This window comes from Nothobranchius furzeri, chromosome 3 (assembly GCF_043380555.1).
Source record: "Nothobranchius furzeri strain GRZ-AD chromosome 3, NfurGRZ-RIMD1, whole genome shotgun sequence".
Lineage (NCBI taxonomy): Eukaryota > Metazoa > Chordata > Actinopteri > Cyprinodontiformes > Nothobranchiidae > Nothobranchius > Nothobranchius furzeri.
The window spans coordinates 63,652,910-63,674,140 of record NC_091743.1 but is presented as its reverse complement, the minus strand read 5'-3'; the positions used below and the strand labels follow the sequence as shown (position 1 = coordinate 63,674,140).

The window sequence follows — 21,231 nt, the reverse complement described above, 5'->3', positions numbered from 1 at the left end:
ATCCAGTTGCTCTCAGCAGTAATGGTTTGCTGAATTGAAAGCACACATAAGTGCAGCAATTGGCAAGCTGCAGTTGTAAAAGCAGTTATCCTGGGTGGGTTTGGCTTTATTTGTTAGTTTATTTAGTTATTTAAGATAATTTGTGTGCTAAATTTCATCTCAAAGCCGCGGAAAACTGGAAAGGTTGAAATGTTTTATGATTTAATCATTCAGCTTATCTCTGCAGACTCTTAGTGACAACATAACACCATCTAGTGGTGGAAATGTGTAACGGTCCCTGTTTTCAGTCAAATCACACTGCTCTACATCCAACACAGCATGCAGACCCTAACCCGTAGCCCCCAAAACTTTAAAAAGCTAATTAATATCCTAACATGTGGCAAATCTTTTGTTTGAGGTGTTTTTCAGAATACAAGATCTCTTTTACCCACCCTTATAAACCCTCGGTGCATGATGCTCCCATACCTAATAAAGAAAAGTGACTTCTCAAACAAAAAAGCTGAACTAAAAATGTATTATTTTAGGCCATTTTTGATTTTTCTTAAATGAATTCCCCAGATGCCTGAGTAGAGAGCTTCACGATCTCTGTTCTTAGCATTTTCTTGTAAATTGAAACACGTAGTGCTTTTTCACAGTTATGTTTTTAGTTTAGAATAGGAATGAAACATCTTCTCTAGTCCCTCAGTGCAGAAATGTAGGCCTAATAGCTGCAAAATAGTTTCACACAACAAGAAGAAGCTATAGAGAAAATAAAATTTTGTTGACAACGTTACAAAAATGAGAAGAATACTGTTCAGCATTTTTGAAGTGTCTCATTTTCCCTCCTACAAACAAGAATACACTATTTACAGGAAGTGAAACACAAATGGAAAACTAAAAATGCAAAGAAATAACAAAAATTACAAAATCAGGACCTTTGTATTCATTATATAGATTGAATGTGAGCTGCTTTTCCTGATAGGACACTAAACAAACCACCGTCTGTTAACCTCTTCGCTACTTGATGTTCTCACTTAAGATCAAGGAACATGTTCAAGAAAAATCATTTTGAGTGAAGGAAGAGGCACAGTCTCAGTCTCTGTTGTCTGATCCACTCACAAAACACAAACAAGACAAATATGGGTGCACAAATATCTCAAAGGGTGCTCAATTATTTTTTTATTTTCATTTATTTTTTTTTAATGTTTAAACGTTTTTGCTGGAACTCTTTCTTTTCCAGGGCCCCTGATAGGCAATATCTACTGTGGTCCCCGTGACTGAACACCTCCCCCGGCAGGCTGGCCTCACCCCCTCCCACCTGCCTCCATGTATCCTGAATCTACCACAGACTCCCCGGCCCGCCTCTCCCTCCGACAGACTGGCTCACCTGGCATGATCTACAGGTGAGCTGGTGGATATGTTCTTCACGTTCCTATGAGTTCCTGTCTGTTAAGTCAGAAGTAAGGCTGGGCGATTGGACGGATTCTTTGATGAATTGTCCGAGACCTTCGCCAATTTTTTTTTATGAGCAGTATTTTTATGTCTGTGTATTAAACAAACTTCTATGTTAAACACTCCATGTATGTTTACCTATTAGACATCATTACACAGCTAGGATTCTTGGGACTAATGGCAATCGAGGACGCCACCATAACTAGACACAGCAAACACTATTGTCAAACCACTTGGAAATACAAAATCATGTCTTCATAAATGTTAAATGTTAAAAGCCACTCATCATTGACAGAACAGCCATCTTGAACAAAAACAGTTTTTTTACATCCACAAGGGTCCAATTAATGTCCTCTAATAAAATTGTTCATCCACAAAATGTCTTTTGTTCACAATCCAACGTAATATACTGCAGAATACTAAACAGTTTCCTTCAGAGGCTTTTTTCTCATAACTTTTGTTAGCATCCTCATTGGCTTTGAGCTATTGATCGACATTACCTGATCCAGTAAGTGAAGGGTTAAACCTAGTTTATCCTTCTCCATGGTTGCGAGGTCTCTAATGGATGGAGTATAGAGCCCAGTTTTCTAACTAGCCAGTAAAAGTAATGCCTGTGATTGGTCAGAATGTCTCTTCCTTTAACTTCTGTCAACAGCACTGCCATTCCCTCTCCAAAAAAAAAAAAAAAAAAAAAAAAGCGAGAGTTGAGCATATCTAGCAGCAGACACGGAGCAAATTGAAGAACGTCTCGTGGAAAAAGTCGGAGGATATAAACGGTATTACAAGCAAAGATACGCAGCTAACTTTTTATTGGTGGATGAACATTATGGGAAATGTGGTTTGGAGGTTGTGACTATATGAAGAGGTGGAGGAGGGACACTTGTCTGTGTTAAGTATCTGAAATACATAAACACACTAGAGATGTGACTGTAGTGATGGCAGGATATCCCAGGAAAGTAGTCCTGGCAGAGGATGGCTTCACCGCACCAACACACCAACAGAGAAGTAGAAAAGGAAAACGTCTTCAACAATACATTTGCATGTCAATGCAACCTTGTTAATGGAGAAGTATAAACTAGACTTCACCCCCACTCGGTTGGTGCACAATCTTCAACTGTTGGTTGATAGGTCAGAAGGACCGCCCCCTTTTCTCACTCATTAGCTCAAACCGTTTGAGTGCAGAATGTTGTTGTTTGATGCATCAAATAGCCAAAGTTCAAAAAACAACAATCTCAAACAGGAGGAAATTAAAAGCTGTTACTAATAGCAACTTTGGTACCACTTTACCTGCCCCCCCCCCCAAAAAAAACAGCTGATAAATACACTAATATGTAACACTTGTTTTTGCTCCCAATTTTCATGAGCTGAACTCAAACATCAGAAACTTTTTCTACATGCACAAAAGACCCACAACTCTCAAATATTGTTCTGAAATCTGTCTACATGTGCGTTAGTGAGCACTTTTCCTTTATCAACATAATCTACCCCACCTCACAGGTGTGGCATATCAAGGGGCTGATGAGGCTGCATGAATAATGTACAGGTGTGTGGTGCAAATGGTGTGGTCACCATTTGCCTCGTGCAGGGCAACCCCTCTCTGTTGCATAGAGTTGATCAAGTTGACTGTGGCCTGTAGAATGTTGGTCCTCTCCTCTTCAATAGGCACACATGTACATTATTCATGCTGTCGAGTCAGCCCCTCGATCCACATCATCGTGTTCAGGTGTTCACTAAAATGATTTATCTGGACTGTTAACAATGATCAGGTGTTTTTCATGTTTCACATGACACAAATGATCTGTTTCAGCACAGATCCTCCAAAGTTGAAACTGGAGTCCCTAATTCCAGATCTAACATGTGCTGCACCTGTGAATCACCAGCAGGGGGCGCTAGAGGCTTACTAATGTGTTTAATCATAATTCATCAGCACAATGCAAGCTCCCCATAATCATCTTTATTACTCTTATCTTATTGTCTTAGAAAATCTTTGGTCTGACTTCACTGAAACGTTTGTCGTATAAAAACATGATGAAGTCTAATTTCAGCAAATTGAAGCAAGTCACGCTGTCTCATGTTTAGCTTCTGTTAAAGTAAACCAATGCTGATTACATCTAAATTAAAACTCAAGTATGACTTTTAAAGTGCTTATCAAGCAGTGAGCATATTGCTTCCTCTGTATTAGTGGACATAAAGTATCTAAATATATCTTAAGTAGTGATCATAATACTCAAATATTAGTTATATATACATAGTGTTACGGTAGGAGTGTTCTTGGTTTGTAATATTATCTTTTCATCTATAAATACTTTCTATTCTGTCAATCAAATCGATCAACCATCTACTTTATTGTTAAAGGCCCAGTGTGTGATATTTTACCAGTTTACTATCAAATCCTGTGTTTCCAGTTCACAAACTTATCCTTTTTCAATAATATTTCTCACCAACATCAATTCAATATATTCCTCTCAACTTGAAATTATACATTTTTATATACATAAACTGTGGTTGATGCTCCATGGTCATCCACCATCTTAAAATGCAGTAGCTGTTTAGGGACATACTGGTCCTTCTCTAAAAATTTGCATATTGTGATAAAGTTCATTATTGTCTGTAATGTACTGATAAACATTAGACTTTCATATATATTAGATTCATTACACACAACTGAAGTAGTTCAAGCCTTTTATTGTTTCTAATATTGATCATTTTGGCATACAGCTCATGAAAACCCCAAATTCCTATCTAAAAAAATTTGCATATTATGAAAAGTTTCTCTAAACGAGCTATTAACCTAATCATCTGAGTCAACTAATTAACTCTAAACACCTGCAAAAGATTCCTGAGGCTTTTAAAAACTCTCAGCCTGGTTCATTACTCAAAACCGCAATCATGGGTAAGACTGTTGACCGGACTGCTGTCCAGAAGGCTATCATTGACACCCTCAAGCAAGAGGGTAAGACACAGAAAGAAATTTCTGAAAGAATAGGCGGTTCCCAGAGTGCTGTATCAAGGCTCCTCAGTGGGAAGTCTGTGGGAAAGAAAAAGTGTGGCAGAAAAAACTGCACAATGAGAAGAGGTGACCGGACCCTAAGGTTGGGCATTGAGCATCGATTGAAACCAGTTCCAACTGTTAGTTTTCCCCGGAATCGTTCAAAGATATATATTTTTTCGATTCCTAGTGTCGATTCCTAGAATGCTGACGGAAGTGGAATCCGCTGACGATCTCCGTGAAAAATAAACGTGATCTGCAAATTGTGATTAACGCTTTTGAGAGCTTATCACACCAGCTGTGTGTGTGCAGCACGAGTCCCCCCCTCCTCCCACCCAGATATAAACAAACGCGTCTGCTGAACTTTTACTCCGTAATGTAAACTTTAACTCCTGCAGCATAGAGGAAACTTGCTAAAATACATCAACACGGTGGATTTAATAGAAGCTTTAAAGAACAAACTCTGGACAGTGTGAGGTGAGATTGTCTCACTGGCTGCAGAAATAAAAACACACACAAAGCATCAGCAGTCAGACGCAGCCATTTAAGTTTCACTTTCTGTTCTGACTGAATGCTGCTGCAGCACGGAGGTTTAGGTTCTCAGTCATCCTGGACATGATCATCTTGAGAGTTTTAGCTGAAAACAGCTGGACGTTTCTGGATATGTTGGAGACATTTAGCCTCTCATCCCAGAGGCTTCTTCCAGACTTTGGTTGTGGTCAGAAACAAACACACTGATTGTGCTGCAAGTCTTTTGCTTTTTGTTTTTGTCCAAGTGAAGGCGATGTTATTGTTAATAGAGTTAAAATTCATATTGAAGTTAAGATTATTTCATCAAGTAGGACCTGTGGTTAGCTGGCTCATTTAAAACATGTCATGTCTTGAAAGAATCGGAATCGGGAATCGATGGGAACTGGAATCGAAAAAAGGAATTGGAATCGGAATCGTTCAAAATCAAATGATGCCCAACCCTACTGGACCCTGAGGAAGATTGTGGAGAAGGACCGATTCCAAACCTTGGGGGAAGCAGTGGACCGAGTCTGGAGTAGAAACATCCAGAGCCACCGTGTACAGGTGTGTGCAGGAAAATGGGCTACAGGTGCCGCATTCCCCAGGTCAAGCCTCTTTTGAACCAGAAACAGCGGCAGAAGTGCCTGACCTGGGCTACAGAGAAGCAGCACTGGACTGTTGCTCAGTGGTCCAAAGTACTTTTTTTGTATGAAAGCAAATTTTGCATGTCATTCAGAAATCAAGGTGCCAGAGTCTGGAGGAAGACTGGGCAGAGGGAAATGCCAAAATGCCTGAAGTCCAGTGTCAAGTACCCACAGTCAGTGATGGTCTGGGGTGCCATGTCAGCTGCTGGTGTTGGTCCACTGTATTTTATCAAGGGCAGGGCCAATGCAGCTAGCTATCAGGAGATTTTGGAGCACTTCATGCTTCCATCTGCTGAAAAGCTTTATGGAGATGAAGATTTCATTTTTCAGCACGACCTGGCACCTGCTCACAGTGCCAAAACCACTGGTAAATGGTTTACTGACCATGGTATTACTGTGCTCAATTGGCCTGCCAACTCTCCTGACCTGAACCCCATAGAGAATCTGTGGGATATTGTGAAGAGAAAGTTGAGAGATGCAAGACCCAACAATCTGCATGAGCTTAAGGCCACTATCGAAGCATCTGGGCCTCCTTAACATCTCAGCAGTTCCACAGGCTGATTGCCTCCATGCCATGCCGCATTGAAGCAGTAATTTCTACAAAAGGATTCCCGACCAAGTATTGAGTGCATAATTGAACATGATTATTTGAAGGTTGACTTTTTTTGTATTGAAAACACTTTACTTTTATTGGTCGGATGAAATATGCAAATTTTTTGAGAAAGGAATTTGGGTTTTCATGAGCTGTACGCCAAAATCATCAATATTGGAAATAATAAAAGGCTTGAACTACTTCAGTTGTGTGTAATGAATCTAATATATCCATCCATCCATCCATCCATCCATTTCATCCGCTTATACGGAGTCGGGTCGCGGGGGTAGTAGCCTAAGGCGAGAGGCCCAGACTTCCCTCTCCCCAGCCACTTGGGCCAGCTCCTCCGGAGGAATCCCAAAGCGTTCCCTGGCCAGGTGAGAGACATAGTCCTACCACCGTGTCCTGGGTCTACCTTTAGGTCTCCTCCTGGTTGGACGTGCCCGGAAAACCTGACCAGGGAGGCATCCAGGAGGCATCCTGACCAGATGCCCGAGCCACCTCAACTGGCTCCTCGATGTGGAGGAGCAGCAGGCCTACTCTGAGCCCCTCCCGAATGAACGAGCTTCTCACCCTATCTCTAAGGGAGAGCCCAGCCACTCTTTGGAGAAAACTCATTTCAGCCGCTTGTATCCGCGATCTAGTTCTTTCGGTCACTACCCAAAGCACATGACCATGGGTGAGGGTTGAAACGTAGATCGACCGGTAAATCAAGAGCTTCACCTTCTGACTCAGCTCTCTCTTCACCACGACAGACCGGTACAACGCCCACATCACTGCAGATGCAGCACCAATCCACTTATCGATCTCACGCTGCAGTTTTCCCTCACTTGTGAACAAGACCCCGAGATACTTAAACTCCTCCACTTGGGGCAGGACCTCATCCCTGACCCGGAGAAGGCATTCTACCCTTTTCCGAATCAAGACCATGGTCTCAGATTTAGAGGAGCTGATTCTCATCCCAGCTGCTTCACACTCGGCTGCGAACCGCTCCAGCGAAAGCTGAAGATCACGTTCTGATGAAGCCAACAGGACCACATCATCTGCAAAAAGCAGAGACTTGATCCTCAGGCCACCAAAACGGATGCCCTCACCACCTTGGCTGCGCCTAGAAATCCTGTCCATAAAGGTTATGAACAGAATCGGTGACAAAGGGCAGCCTTGGCGGAGTCCAACTCTCACTGGGAACGAGCCTGACTTACTGCCGGCGGGGGGAATCTAATATATATGAAAGTCTAATGTTTATCAGTACATTACAGAAAATAATGAACTTTATCACAATACGCAAATTTTTTAGAAGGACCTGTATGAGCTCCACGTTACCCATTTGGACTATGACTGTGTCCTGAAAGAACCAGCAGAGGGCAGCAGTGTGCCCTGGAAGCATGGAGTGTGGTCATTCAACTAAGAAATAGAAAAGAATAGCTACACCGTTGCTGTACTTGTTAGTTTCAATTAAAAACAATTCAATCAAAAGACACATAAAATGTGTCAGTTCGTCATCATGTCCAACACAAGAAAGCTGCATGCGTTCAGACCCCCGCCCGCTATTAGTTGGACGCCAGCCTCCGATTAGTGTCTCTTGACTCCCAAACTCACCTCAAGTTGTTCATTCGCCTTTTCCTAGTACCAGAACTCCCGATCCAGTCCCAACGTGTCCGTTCCAAAGTCATTCTACTCAAGTCTCCTCTGTTCCCATTGCCTGCCGTCTCTCCCAACACGCTCCAGCGCTTGTCCGCTAGCCAGTGGCTAAATCAGCGTTGTTTACTTTATCTCCACAACACTTTACTAACGGCGATGTAGTTCTCCACTCGTTACAGAGACGCTCCGACACAGAGGGCTTCTCCTCAAATGTTACCTTTAGACTTGGGTCTCCTTTTGCTGGTAATCCGTGGGAGTTTACACACAGCGCACAGAGCGTCTCCCCGGCTCTAGCCATGGCTAACTAGTAGCTCGGTAGCTCGTGACGCCCATCTCCACCACGCCAGCCATGAGCCACATATAGCTGGTGGATTAGTCAGCATTGTTTACTTGATCTCCACTGCGTGTCCCCGGCTCACAAACACTCCTTCACCAGCCATGGTTAACGAGCAGCCAGTGATCGCTCCACATCCATATAAGCTGGTAGCGGCAGCCAGTTTGTTTACATCGAGCAGTGCGCTCCGTGATCCGCGTGAAATGGGTGTTTTGGGCAAAATTATGTTCCCCTGAAAAATTCAGTTTCCCTTAGGCAGTCAAGAGCAAATATTTCCAAATTCACAGAACTTATTGTCCATTATGAGGACTAAACTACCTCAAATATAAGATGGTTAAAATGAGTGAGATTACATCCTTTTACATAACTTTCTAAATGATAATTAAGCTTGCCGCAAAAGAGTGAACAAAAATGTTTTTACTGTGTCTTTTTATTGTTTTAGGAGGAAATATAGATATAAAATCACAAGCATAACATTATTACATTACATTACATCATTTTCCCGTAAAAGTTTATCACAAATGTTGTGAAAATTGCCAGAAGTGCAACCTCCCAACAGATTAGAGGTTAGATTAGACAGGTTGGAAGTTGATTATACAATCAAACTCATGAGTGAGCCACCGTAGCTGCAATACTTTCTCTGAACTGCATGGCACTAAAGAGTCACAATTTTTTCATCATGATTTCAATGGATTTCACACATGGGGCCTTTAATTCTACCACATGTGCAGCACATACATGCAGAGAATCGAAATAGCAATTTCTCTCTGACCCTTACTGCAATAAACTAGCATTAAAACATAAAGACTAACACTGCTTAAAATAACACTGACATAATAAATAATAAGAATTTAAAAGAATTTTAAAATCCCACTAAAAATTGGTAATAAAAACTGATACCGCTTAAAATAACACTAACGGATAAATAATAAACATTTAGATACATATGCTAAGATCAAAGTTCAGTGTTGAATGGTGGGGGGTGAGAGAAGAGAGGCAGGAGGCAAGAACGGAGGGGAGTTCAGCTTTTTAACTGTCTGATGAATGAATTGTACAATGTGTGTAAGAAAATTAACGTATTTCTTTAGTTCTTCATGCTAGTGTTTCTATTGTTTCTGTATATTTTTTAGCTCTTTGTTTTCTTTTTGTTTTAATACATCTTTTTGTATTTCCTCTGTTTCCATGTCTTGTTCCTCTGCTTCTGTTGTGACAAGAACTGCAGAATTATTTGACCTGTGCAAAACAGGTCAAATAAGACTGTATTTTATTCCACAGGCAGCTGAGCGTCTGTTTTGGTGTTTCAACCAAATCTAAAGGTGTCTTCTGTTGTTTCTCCTTCCTTCACACTTAAGGTTGTGTTTATCTCTCAGCAGCATCAAACGCCTCGCCACTAACTCTCTTTCCTTTCTGCCTGTATTAATCAAAGCTTTCCCCTTTCCTCCTCTCCCTTGGTGTCTTCAGCGCTCGTTATGGGAGTCCCAAACGGCAGCTGCAGTTCTACAGGTACCTGTCTGTCTCTGTCAGTGACAGTCAGTCTTCTCTCTGTGACACAGAACAGCTTCATCCAAGTTATTGCCTTTTATTTTGAAGTGATCTGCGTTTGATTATAATGTGTATTTATTTTTGTTTTACCTTTTTTTAAGTGTTTTATTTTACTGTGGTCCCCTTGCAGTAAAGTCTTGATGTTGGGTCATTTAAAACCACACATCCATCCTCAGTAGGACAGATAACACGTACCATCTACTGTTTAGCTGCCATTGCACATCCAGTTTAAACCTGATAGGGTAGACGATGGATTTTCTTACAAGGTTGCTTGCAAAACCTTTGCATCAACAATAACTTCCTCAGCCTAAATGTATTTTTTATTCTTTCCTCATTTTAACTTTTTTTTCCATGAGTGAAACTCGAGACTCCCTCTGATGCACGCCTCAGACTTCATGTGATGCGGCTCTCATCTTTTACTTTAGACACGTTATAGCAAAAATAATCTCAGTCATTGTTTCTGTTGTAAATTTCAGCTTTTGGAGCTCTTGAGAGAAAAGTATTTAGATCATTTCATCAATTAGCCCACATGAGTGATCACTGGGTTGCTCAGGCCTTGGGCTGCTTTAGAGAAGGGATCATATTTTATGGTTTTAATATCAGGCCTTATTCTGCTGATCATGTTAGAAAAATCCCTGACTGCGTGGATGTGCTTGTAATGAGCTCACTATCGGATTTTTTTTCCCTTTATCTTGGCGCCTTGCATATTTCTCTTCTTTCTTTAAAAGTGCAAACTGTCCTCTGAGCGGTTCTTCTGGTCTACATGAGGAGGTTGGGTTAAATCCCCAATTTCTACATAACTGTTATTCAGAAAGCCAAATAGGATGTTATTGAAAAGGAAGTTTCATTCTGAACATCCTGCTTGTACGCTGGTGCAGAGGATGCAGATTTGTGGGTTAAGTTTCACAAATCTATCGTTGAGTTCATGTAGAGAAGTGGTGCACGGTATGAACAGTAAAAGTTATAACCAGTCTGATTTTGGCCTATGATATAGAATTATTTACTACCGGCTAACCAGTTGTGCTTGCTGATGATGTCATCAAGGAGCGCGACAGTTTAGCGCTTCAACATGGCAACATGTCTGAACATACACTCCTCCAGCTTTTGCATTAATGCTATCAATCTGTGCCAGCTCTGGATGATATCCATATAGCCATATTGCCCGTTCCCAATGTAGAGGCTGACCAATCTGGTCTTGCAGTTGCTGATGCTAACTTTTAGTAATCGAAGCAATCCAGAGCCAAATTATATATATATATATATATATATATATATATATATATATATATATATATATATATATATATATATATATGTGTGTGTGTGTGTATGTATATATCTATATATAAAATATAAACATTTAACCAGCTGAGGAAGCCTGCAGCCGCCGGCGAAACGTAGCGACAAAACAGGTAACGAAACGTTTCTGTGTTTTTAAAAGAACGACAACATGGAATTAGAACTAATACACAGCAAGAACACACCTACCTAGACGGTATTAAAATTTGGACACTGCCCAAGCCTAATCTTTAGGTTGCATCCGTAGGTTGCATGTATTGACGTAATCTACATAGATAAGAAATCACATCTCTGCAATAGTCTTATTTTGAAAACTATTGTATGTTTTACACTATTGTGCATAATTTCTAGTCTAGTCTTATGTCAACTGCAGAAAGCGGCTCATGGCAAAGATTGAACCCAATCCTATCTTTAGCATCACTGCGCTTCTGGGGGTAGCCGGTTTGAATCAACCCCATTGACTATAATGAATTTCATTAGAAGCAGAGGCGTTCCGATGCCGTTTCACGCCGCCGATGCCTCAGGTGTGGATTTTATTATAATGTTGTGTTTGACCATTTATTAGAGATTCTGGGCCATTGTGAGTGTTTCATATGCTACATAGAGGCTGAAAGGGCAGTTTCTTCTGGGACCTCTTTAAAATAAATATTAGGTAATCTTTCCCTCTTTTTCCTTGTATTATCCAGCCTGCTGCTCATATCTCCTGTGTGTTTAAGACTACACAGACCTTTAATGATGAAGTCATCTTAATGCTGTTAGTATGCTCAGGCAATGCTACTGTGGATTAAGAAGCAAGTGGCGAAAAGTAGACTAATTGGCCGAAATCCACCCTTAGAATTCTGTGCAAAGACTTTTTCTTTCTAATAACTCATTATAGCTTTAATAATTATTAAACCTTTTTACCCTTTTTAAAGGTTGAAAATAGATATTTTGATATGAGTATAAAAACAGAGATATAAAATACAGCCTGTAGTGGTTCAGACCACATTCACTTCTGTCAGAGCCGTGAACTTACAGATTTGACCTATTTATTAAAAGTCCTATGATTACACACAGTATAACTCACCCAATGTATTTTCGTAGCTGCAGACCATCAGCTTTGAATTTAAGTATATTAAATACATCTGTGTGATTTTGTTTTCTCATCATCAAATGACCTTGCAGCAGGTCATGCACTGAAAGAATTCCAACGAATTTGAGGAAACCAGCTGTTTTTCATGGTTTTGTGTGATTGTTATGTTAATTGATACACATCTCCTGAGTAGCATGGTCAGAAGTACTAGATATGCATCCCAAAACATACAAAGTTGTTTTCAAAAGTTTATTTTCTTTTCTTATTTATGAATGGTGTGACGTGAATCATATCATCCAATCCCAACCTCACAACCCAAACCCCGAGCCTGATGATGAGGGGGAGATGCTGCACACATGCTAACCGGTCTGGTTTTCACAATCTTTGCTTGGAGAGTTTGTGTATTTTCCTGTGTGTATGTGTATTTTCATGCAGTATGTGCTAATACATGACACTGTGTGTGATTGTGCCTCCTTTGCGCACACACACACACACACACACACACACACACACACACACACACACACACACACACACACACACACACACACACACACATGCACACCTCCATTCTCTATTGTCCAGCTCTTAGCATTCTTTCCTGTGGAACAACAATCAGAAGCTTTTAGTGCAAAAAGCTTTTGTGAATAATTCAGGGCTGATATTATTTGCTGCGGTTAGCAGAACCGAGACGCACCACTAAATGACATAAATGGATTTCTTCCAGGGGATCTTTTAGCGAGGGCGGGGGCGATGGGGGGCCGAGGAGAGGTGTTGGTCATGGCGGTAGAGTATGGGAGCGAGCTGCGAGGGGAGGGATGCACTCTCTGATTCACTAATTGGTTTAGATATTTCCTAGTAAGACACTCCCAGTTTGGGTGGACCTGCTCCGTGGCCATCTGCAGTGTCTGTTTATAAAGCGCAAACTGACACCAAAAAAGCTCGCTGATGAGCCGACCTCCACGAAATCGGGTGAGTTTCAGGAAAGATTTGCCGTCAGTGTGTTGGAGTTGTTTTGTGTGTGAGGGATCAAGCGAGAAGAGAGTTTGTGTGTGTGAGTGTGTGTGTGGCCTGCATGCAGCCCAGCCTGAAGTATTTTTTTTGTATCGATGCTTTTATCTGCAAGCAGCCAAAAAGTTAGAGGTAAAATTTTAGGTTTTGTATTTAATCAATGCTAATTTAGTCACGATGTGATTGGTAATTATGTGTTTTACTCTTTCATTCTGTATTGGATTGGATAAATAATTATTATTATTAGGACTTTATTTTTAGAATAATAAATTTATTATTTTACAATTTGAGGTGTTTTCTTTAATTTTTGTTTCAAATGGAAGTGTAATGATCTTTACAGTGAGATTGAATTTGGGGTTTTCAGCTGTTTTTGTCGATCGAAATTTAAAGATCAATATATAGTCTAGAGTTTCAACTAATGCTGCTGTTTCTAACAGAAAATCTGTTCATGTTAAAAATGCAGATTATGCAATAATTTCAGTTATATTGAAGATGTGTATGAAGTCCGTTAACAAAACTTACTTTAAAATACAATGAAGTTGGATAAATATTTTTTTTCTTCTGTCATGAAGTGAAAGCATTTTTTTTATTCTTTATTGAGCAGCTCCACCCAATAAGAGTAATATTAGGAGTTAAGTTTGCACACATTGATTGATGTTAAGTAGTTTTATGTGTTTCTTTTTTTTTTTGCGTGTTCTTGTTTTACGACAGCGGTCTCTCTGCGCTCTGCTCTTTACTGAAAAAGTGGTGTTGTGGTCACTGCTTTCTGCTGCATTTGGGATTGAGTTGCTTTCTTTTGTTGATGACGAAGCTGAAACAGTGCTGCCCTCTGTTGATTAATCACAACAAAACACTCGAATACAAAAAGAAGAGAAGGAACAGCATTTGTGTGGGTTTTCTGACTCAGTCAACTGTTTTCTTACAAACTTTAAAATATATTCCATTAAGTGTGCGTGTGTGTGTGTGTGTGTGTGTGTGTGTGTGTGTGTGTGTGTGTGTGTGTGTGTGTGTGTGTGTGTGTGTGTGTGTGTGTGTGTGTGTGCGCGCGCGTGTGCTTTGATCAGTCACATACGATTCAGAAGGGAGAGCAGGAATGTGTCTCCTCCTTTTGCTTGGTGCATGTACAAATGCCTCCCCTTTGCAGACAGCATGTGTCCTTTGTCCTGCTCTTCACTCACCAGCAAGTCGGTCACCTGGATGCTCCCTTTCCAGTGTGCACCTGAAAGGGGAGGGTGGTGCTGGGCTATGTTGTGCGACTCTGATTACAGGATGCATGGCCGTGTGTTGCCCCAAGCAGGAGAGCTTTTCTTTTTTCTTTCTTTTCCACGGGACCAGGCGCTATTTAAGGAGGTGGCTGTGCCCTGACAGCTCCCCCACATAGTCCGTGTCACTACTTTTGTTTTCGCTGCACGACTTGACCCAGCATCACGAGGAAGAGGAAAGGGGAGGGAGAGCATGTTTTCGGGTGGGTATACGGGCGGCCCCCGAGGGCCTCCGAACAGGCGCAGGTCCAGTCACTGTCCTCCTGAAAATCCTCAGATCCCCAAACCGGCAGCGCCAGGCAGCGGTGTTCGGAAGAGCAGCAGCAGTGGCAGCGGCAAGATGCTGTCCATGTCATACAGCGAGAGCATCCGGAGCGGGATCAGCCGCTACCACTCGGACCAGGGGCTGAATCAGCCTCCGTCCAGGCCCACGGACCAGGTAGAGCTTCAAAGGCTGCGGGAGCAGAGGATCGCCGCTCAGATTAAGAACATGGAAGACTTCCTGAAGATGAATGGCTTAGCCCTGGAAGAGTGTGTGTCCTTTCAGACAGGCATGAAGTACAGGTAAGAGAAAGGCAGAGCAGGACGGGGACTGAGTTTCCCCCTGAGCTGGGGTAGGGGTGGGCGCTGGCAGGTGGCATGCAGGAGGTATCAGCTTTGTGGCTGAAGAAGTCAAACGGCTCTCCTTAACAGGTGTGTGTTTTCATCTCAGTCCGTCTCAGTCTTAGCATTTGTCTCTGCTTCTTCACTCCTCGTATCTCCAAAGTCTCGTTTCTGTCCTCTGGTCAGACTGCACTCATGCAAAGATACCTGGGCCCCGGTTTTATTTTAATCATCTAGGTCAGCATATTTGCACAACTGCTCAGGAAGGACAGACCACTCCGTAAGGATTTACCTGTCCCCTTAAATTCACTCAATCTGTCTTTTTCATCTCTTCTTGAATACAGACTTCCTTCACTGCTAATCACTGTGCAGTAACAGTCTTGTTAACGTCCTCTAAAATGTAAAAGGCTAGTTAGAAAATGACAATACTCTACATTTGACTGGGTCAGGTATTTTACTGACTTCTGGCTTCATTTTATTTTAATTTGCAGGAGTCTGTTTTGCTAGTCTAACTAATGAATGGGGGGGGGGGGATATTTACCAAAGAATTCAAAAACAGGACATGCTCTTCTTTATTTTTAGAACAAAAATAACTCATTCTTTAGGACAAAAATAAACCCTGCTTTAACAATATAAAATGTAGATAATAAATAAATAATAATAATAAAATAAAGGTGGGAATACATCTGCCTCTACGCCATAAATAAAATGTAACTTCCTAATTTTAAAATGGTAACATTTTGAAACAAATATAGATAATTTTTATCATATTTTAAAGTATGATATGTCAAAAGCAGAATGTAAAACATTGGCATTTGTGTGTGGGGTTTTCCTCTGTTTCTGAGCATCAGTGCTGATGCTTTCCTAACATTTGTGACATTCCAAAGCCAGACGGACACATTTTCAAACATTTGCTCATTTGGCAGTGAACCAAATAAGCTATTTTATGGGCTGTTGAGCCGACAGAGCAGCAGGCTCCGCGTCTGTTGTGTTGGCTTTTTACAGCCTGTTGGGCTGTTGTTATTGTTAAGGGCATGGATAGTTTTCATCAAACAAAGACAAAGCTGTTGTCTCAGATCAGTGACCAGAACACAGGTATGGTTGGTTGCTTTTACCAAGAACTGCCTGTGTCTGCAGACAGTGTTGAATGTCGGCACTTCTAGTTTCCCTCCTGTTGGGTAAAACCAACCCATGGCGGGTCTGGGTGAAACTTTGTGAGGGAGTCAGGGTTAGGGTTCGTCTATAACCTTGTAGACCTTAAAATCTGTAACTGTAATGATAAAATTGACCTGTGTTATTAAGAAAATCAAGTTACTTGTTATTGTTTTTGAGTACTTGTGATTAACCTTTGGTTCCAGTTACCAATTAGCTAATCTAACAGAGGAAGTCCTGCCAGGTACTCTGATCATTGCCTTGAATCGGATCATCCTGGATTCTGTAATTATAGCTCTGCCCCTTAGGTCACAGAGAACATGCAACCTCTGATTCAAGCTCATTATTATTTCAGGTATGTGGTCTATAAGGTGAGCCAGCATTGTTGCTTAGACCCATTTACATTAACCACTCTTATTTGCACACTGCTAGTTCCTGCATAGGTGGATAAAAACTGTGTTGTGTTCTCCATGTAGTCTAAGGACCTCAGGATCTTTCATTAAAATGTTTCAAACCACTAGGTAAGTTTTAACAAAGGTTTCAGAAAGTAAATACATCTACATCTACTGCTCATTAACATTGATAGTCAAACCTATTGAAGGCGACTGCAGTTAATCAAAATTTGAAAACATAAAATGGCTCCAACTCAGTTAAATTTACAAATGTTGAAAAAATTGGTGTGGAAGAAGTTAGTCGTTGAAAACACAAATTCACAAGATCAAAAAGAATCCAAAAAAATCCAGTGAAAGCGATGGAAATGGCAGCATTGGCGGACTGACATTCCACTGACACTGTTGAGCTGTCCAATCAAAGATGTGCAGTCTCTATTGCCTTCGACAGTTAGTTATAAATTTGAGCTCTACTGCGTCTGATGCACTCCGGATGATGGTGCAGTGTGTTTTCACACGTCCGCAGATGAAGTACAAACTAGACTTTAAACCTTACCGGTTGGAGTTGACTTTCTCCGTATGATACCAAATACCATATTGGTTTATAAAGTGCTTCACACAAACCTAGCAGTCACCTAAAGAAGCGTAGAAAGAAGAATTAGACAAAACACAAGCACATTCAAAAAGGTCATACTACAGGTTTACAACAGAAAAGCAAACTAAACCAAAATTATTTAAACTGGATCCTAAAGCAGACAGTCAGCCAGTGCAAGGAACTCAGGATGGGTGTAAAATGCTGGTGCTTACCAGCACCAATCAAAAACCTGGCAGCCACCGTCTGGACCAACTGGTGGTGAGGGAGAATGGCTTTGATGATGTCCATTAAAAACGAGTTTGAATAGTCCAAACGTGAGGTTAAAGATGCAAAAGTAAATCTGCCAAACAAACGCAAACATTGTCCCATAATCATTCATCACCAGGCAACGTCTACCAGATACTGGAACCCGCATTGCCAGAGGAAACAAGATAGTTAATGGTAAATGGCCTGTATTTGTAAAGTGCCTTCTTAGGGTTTTGCAACACCCCCCCCCCCCACCCCCCCCCCCGGCGCTTCACAACACCATCAGTCATCCACTCATTCACACACACAAACATTCATACGTCGGTGGGACTGAGCTATCATGTAGCTACAGCTGCTCTGGGGTGCACTGACCGAGGCAATCGAGGCCTGTTGAACACTGGCGCCACCGTTCCCTTCGACCACCACCAGCAGACAAGGCAGTTTAAATGTCTTGCCCAAGGACACAACAGCAGCATTCTTTGGCTGGAGCCGGGATTGAACCTGCAACCTTCCGATAGTGAACAACAGTCGCCGTTTTCTAGGTCCTAACGTCTTTCGTTGTCCGTGACTTCAAATGGTGTTTTTCTTTTTGGGACTCTGGTAGTTTGTCCTAAAGTTGAAGTAGTCTCCCTCAGATTTTATCGAGCCGCAAACCTCTCCCACCAGTAGTGTTCAATTCAATTCCAATTCAATTTTATTTATATAGCGCCAAATCACAACAAGAGTCATCTCAAGGCACTTCACATAATAAACTGTACTGAAAAGAAATTTAGGTTTATGCTTATTCTCCTCAGTTAATGGTGAGAAGTAAGCAGTTCTAGTTTGTCGAAGCTTATTTTTATAAAGCACAAGACTATTTTTCCAGGATAGGTAGGCCTCCTCACGGTGCGAAGAGCGCCATGTTCTCTCCAATTTCCTAGAGTTTTGTTTTCAGGCTCGTATATGAGAATTAAACCAGGGAGCCAACTTCCTGTCCCTAATTACCTTCTTTTTTTAAAGGGGCAACATCATCTAATGCCACACGTAAAGAGGAATTAACATGATGAACTAAGGCATCAATTTGTGAGGGGCTAGAACTGAAAATATTGCCATCTGCTTCATGCCTCTGAGATGCTGAGGACAGTAAAGATGGAACAGTTGATTTAAAAGATGCAACTGCGTTGTCAGATAGAGACCGACTATAGTGAAATTTACTTTCATGTCTCGAGAACTCAGTTATAAAAAAACTCAAAGGTTATCAGAAAGTGGTTCGAGAGGACTGGATTATGTGGAAAGATTGTTATTTCCTCACACTCTATGCCATAAGTCAGCACAAGGTCTAATGTATGGTGGCAGGAGTGGGTGGAGCTATTCTTTGAGTAAAACCAATTGAGTCTAAGATATTACTAAAGGCTACATTGAGGCTATCATTTTCAATGTCCACATGAATATTAATATCCCCCACTATAATGACCTTATCAGTATTTAGCACCAAATCAGATAAAAAATCTGAGATCTGATCCAACAACTTAGAGTAAGGGATGGTGGACGATATAAAACTACAAACAAGAGTGGTTTTACAGTTTTGCAATCTGGATTAGGAAAACTAAGAATAAGATGTTCGAACAAACTGTAGCTATTAATTGGTAAGGGACTGATTAATAAGTCAGAATGAAAAATGGTTGCTACTCCTCCTCCTCACCCTGTACTTCGAGCAATATGATGATTTAAATAATTTGAAGGAGTTGACTCGTTTAAGCTAACATAGTCCTCTTGCTGCAGCCAGGATTCTGTGAGAGAGAGCAAAGAGATCTGATTATCACAAATCAAGTCATTAACTAACAAAGTCTTCGAAAAAATGGATCTAATGTTCAACAACCCACATTTAATTTTTCTAGTTTACTGCTCAGTTGAATTTGTTCTAATATTTATGAGATTTCCATGATTTGCTTTATTAAGCCTGATATTTAATCTGTGTGATTTTGGCCGTGGGCAGGACACTGTCTCTATGGGGTAGTGGGTGGGTAACAATACAGAAGCTGCAGAGGGGTGGGTTAAACTACGACTCTGCTTCCTGGTCTGGACCCTGGGTTGTCATGGAGGACTGTGTTCTAGTGTTCTGTTGCTAAAGTCACGAGTGCATATTGAATGGAGGACCCAGGGAAGTGCGGCGGTTTGATGAGATCAACCGGATTGTCCAATAGTTGATTTCAGTTCAAGCTATGTTGCTAGCCGTGGTTTTTAGACAAATGTAAGAGAACCACGTCATTATATTTTAGTTTTTTTAAATTAATCTCCACGATATAGTTATAGCTATACTATGTTAGAACGTTGTTAAGAATCACAAAAAACAGTTTTAAGTTGGTTTGTTTTGCAGCTTTGCCATTGCAGCTTTAAACCAAGACACATTGGACAGATAGTAAGGAAACTCTGACAAAGAAATGAATGGATGTACTTGCATCCAATCCAATCAAATTTTTTGGCCCAAAACTGGACCCCTGAGGAACACCACATGTCAGGAGGCCTGTGAAAAGCATTAAACCATCAGTTTTAACACAAAACCTCCTGTCAGACAAGTAGCATCCTTGCAGAGCCACTCTCTGGATACCAACAGTATTTTCAAGGCAACTGAAGAGAATTCCATAGTCCACCATATCAAAAGCTGCAGTCAAGTCCAGAAGCACCAAGACCACAGTATGACCTGAGTCTGAGGACAATAAAATGTACATTTGGAGTTGGTGTTATTTCATGTGCAAAACTTGATTTCTTAAAATGTCTTTCTCTATCAAATACACAGATGCACATTATCATATTGTTTTGCAAATGAGGATGCATTGAAATTGCAGTTATGCTAAGTTATGCTGCCTATTATTGGTTCCATTGTATTTAATATTTTAAATAACCATGTTTGTTAAAGTTATTTTCACCAAGTTTCCATTAGAAGTTGATTTAAATTAACCCATTTAAACAAACTCTACACTTTTCCTTATGCTCATATTCTAAATGTAAGCTTGTGTGGATGAAGGAGACTTTAGCTCAGATAGAAGAGACAGGAACCCTCGCATCTCCCAGTGATATACAGTAAAGGCAGATGGGGTATAGATTTCCTGAAGTGACTTGATACTAATGGACATACTGATGACATCCATTTAGATGTTCACAGAAAGTTATGTTCAACCATACCTTTATGGACTGAGGATCTTTTCTGGTCACTGAAGAGCTTTGTGTGCATCTTATTCAGTTGATAATGAATTTTTTTTATAAATGCAACATTAATCAACGGCTGGCTAGTAGGCAGCAGAAATAACATCTCAGTCTTTTGTTCAAAATCAAAGCCTTTTTAAAATTTGACTATTTAGTCTGAATTATGTTGATCAACAAAGATCTGGGATGCAACAGTTTATATTTGCTCGTATATTCCAGGGGTCTGCAAACTTTACAACCCAAAGAGGAGGCTCTCTTTAAAAACTCGTTTAGAGCCACAACTGTTAAAGGGCGTTTTTAAGAGACAGCTTTTCATTTGTGATGCATTTGTACTGAATAGGACTAGAGTCGCTGAGGGGAAAGTTCTTATTTTCTCAGATTTCTGAAGATGTGAACATTTTAAAAATTAAAAACAAAAATCGGGATTTTAATTGTGACTTTCAGATTAAACATACATATTTTCCCTTTCTGTACATATCTACTGTAAGAGACCGGTCATCATGTTTGAAAAAACACAATTTTGTTTTCATTATTAATACAATTTTTTTATTTTTTGCATGAAGTGTATGGGTACTTTTATGGGATGTTTATTTGTGGAAAATTACGTACAAAACATAAATAGGTCAAACTATAACTGGTATGTTTGGTTTAATTTACCGTAAATCCTCTAATACAGGCCGGTATTCAATTAAAGGCCGGGTCTCCAATTTTGGCCGGTGTCGGAGTTGGCGGAGGT

The 21,231-nt window shown here is 40.7% G+C and overlaps 1 protein-coding gene across 5 annotated transcripts in view; it reads left to right on the top strand.

The window, feature by feature from the left end:
• The window catches only part of kcnab2a (potassium voltage-gated channel subfamily A regulatory beta subunit 2a), a 123,417-nt gene that overhangs the window by 48,617 nt on the left and 53,569 nt on the right, over positions 1–21,231 (top strand). For 3 of the 5 annotated variants that reach the window (XM_070549381.1, XM_070549383.1, XM_070549382.1), the window contains 2 exons: positions 1,220–1,382; positions 9,603–9,644. In XM_070549381.1, the coding sequence (XP_070405482.1) occupies positions 1,306–1,382; positions 9,603–9,644 (119 nt within the window). In that variant the 5' untranslated portion in view covers positions 1,220–1,305. Of the gene's footprint in view, positions 1–1,219; positions 1,383–9,602; positions 9,645–14,058; positions 14,892–21,231 lie in introns of those variants that run through there. The other 2 variants (XM_070549384.1, XM_015959056.3) reach the window with 2 other exon arrangements.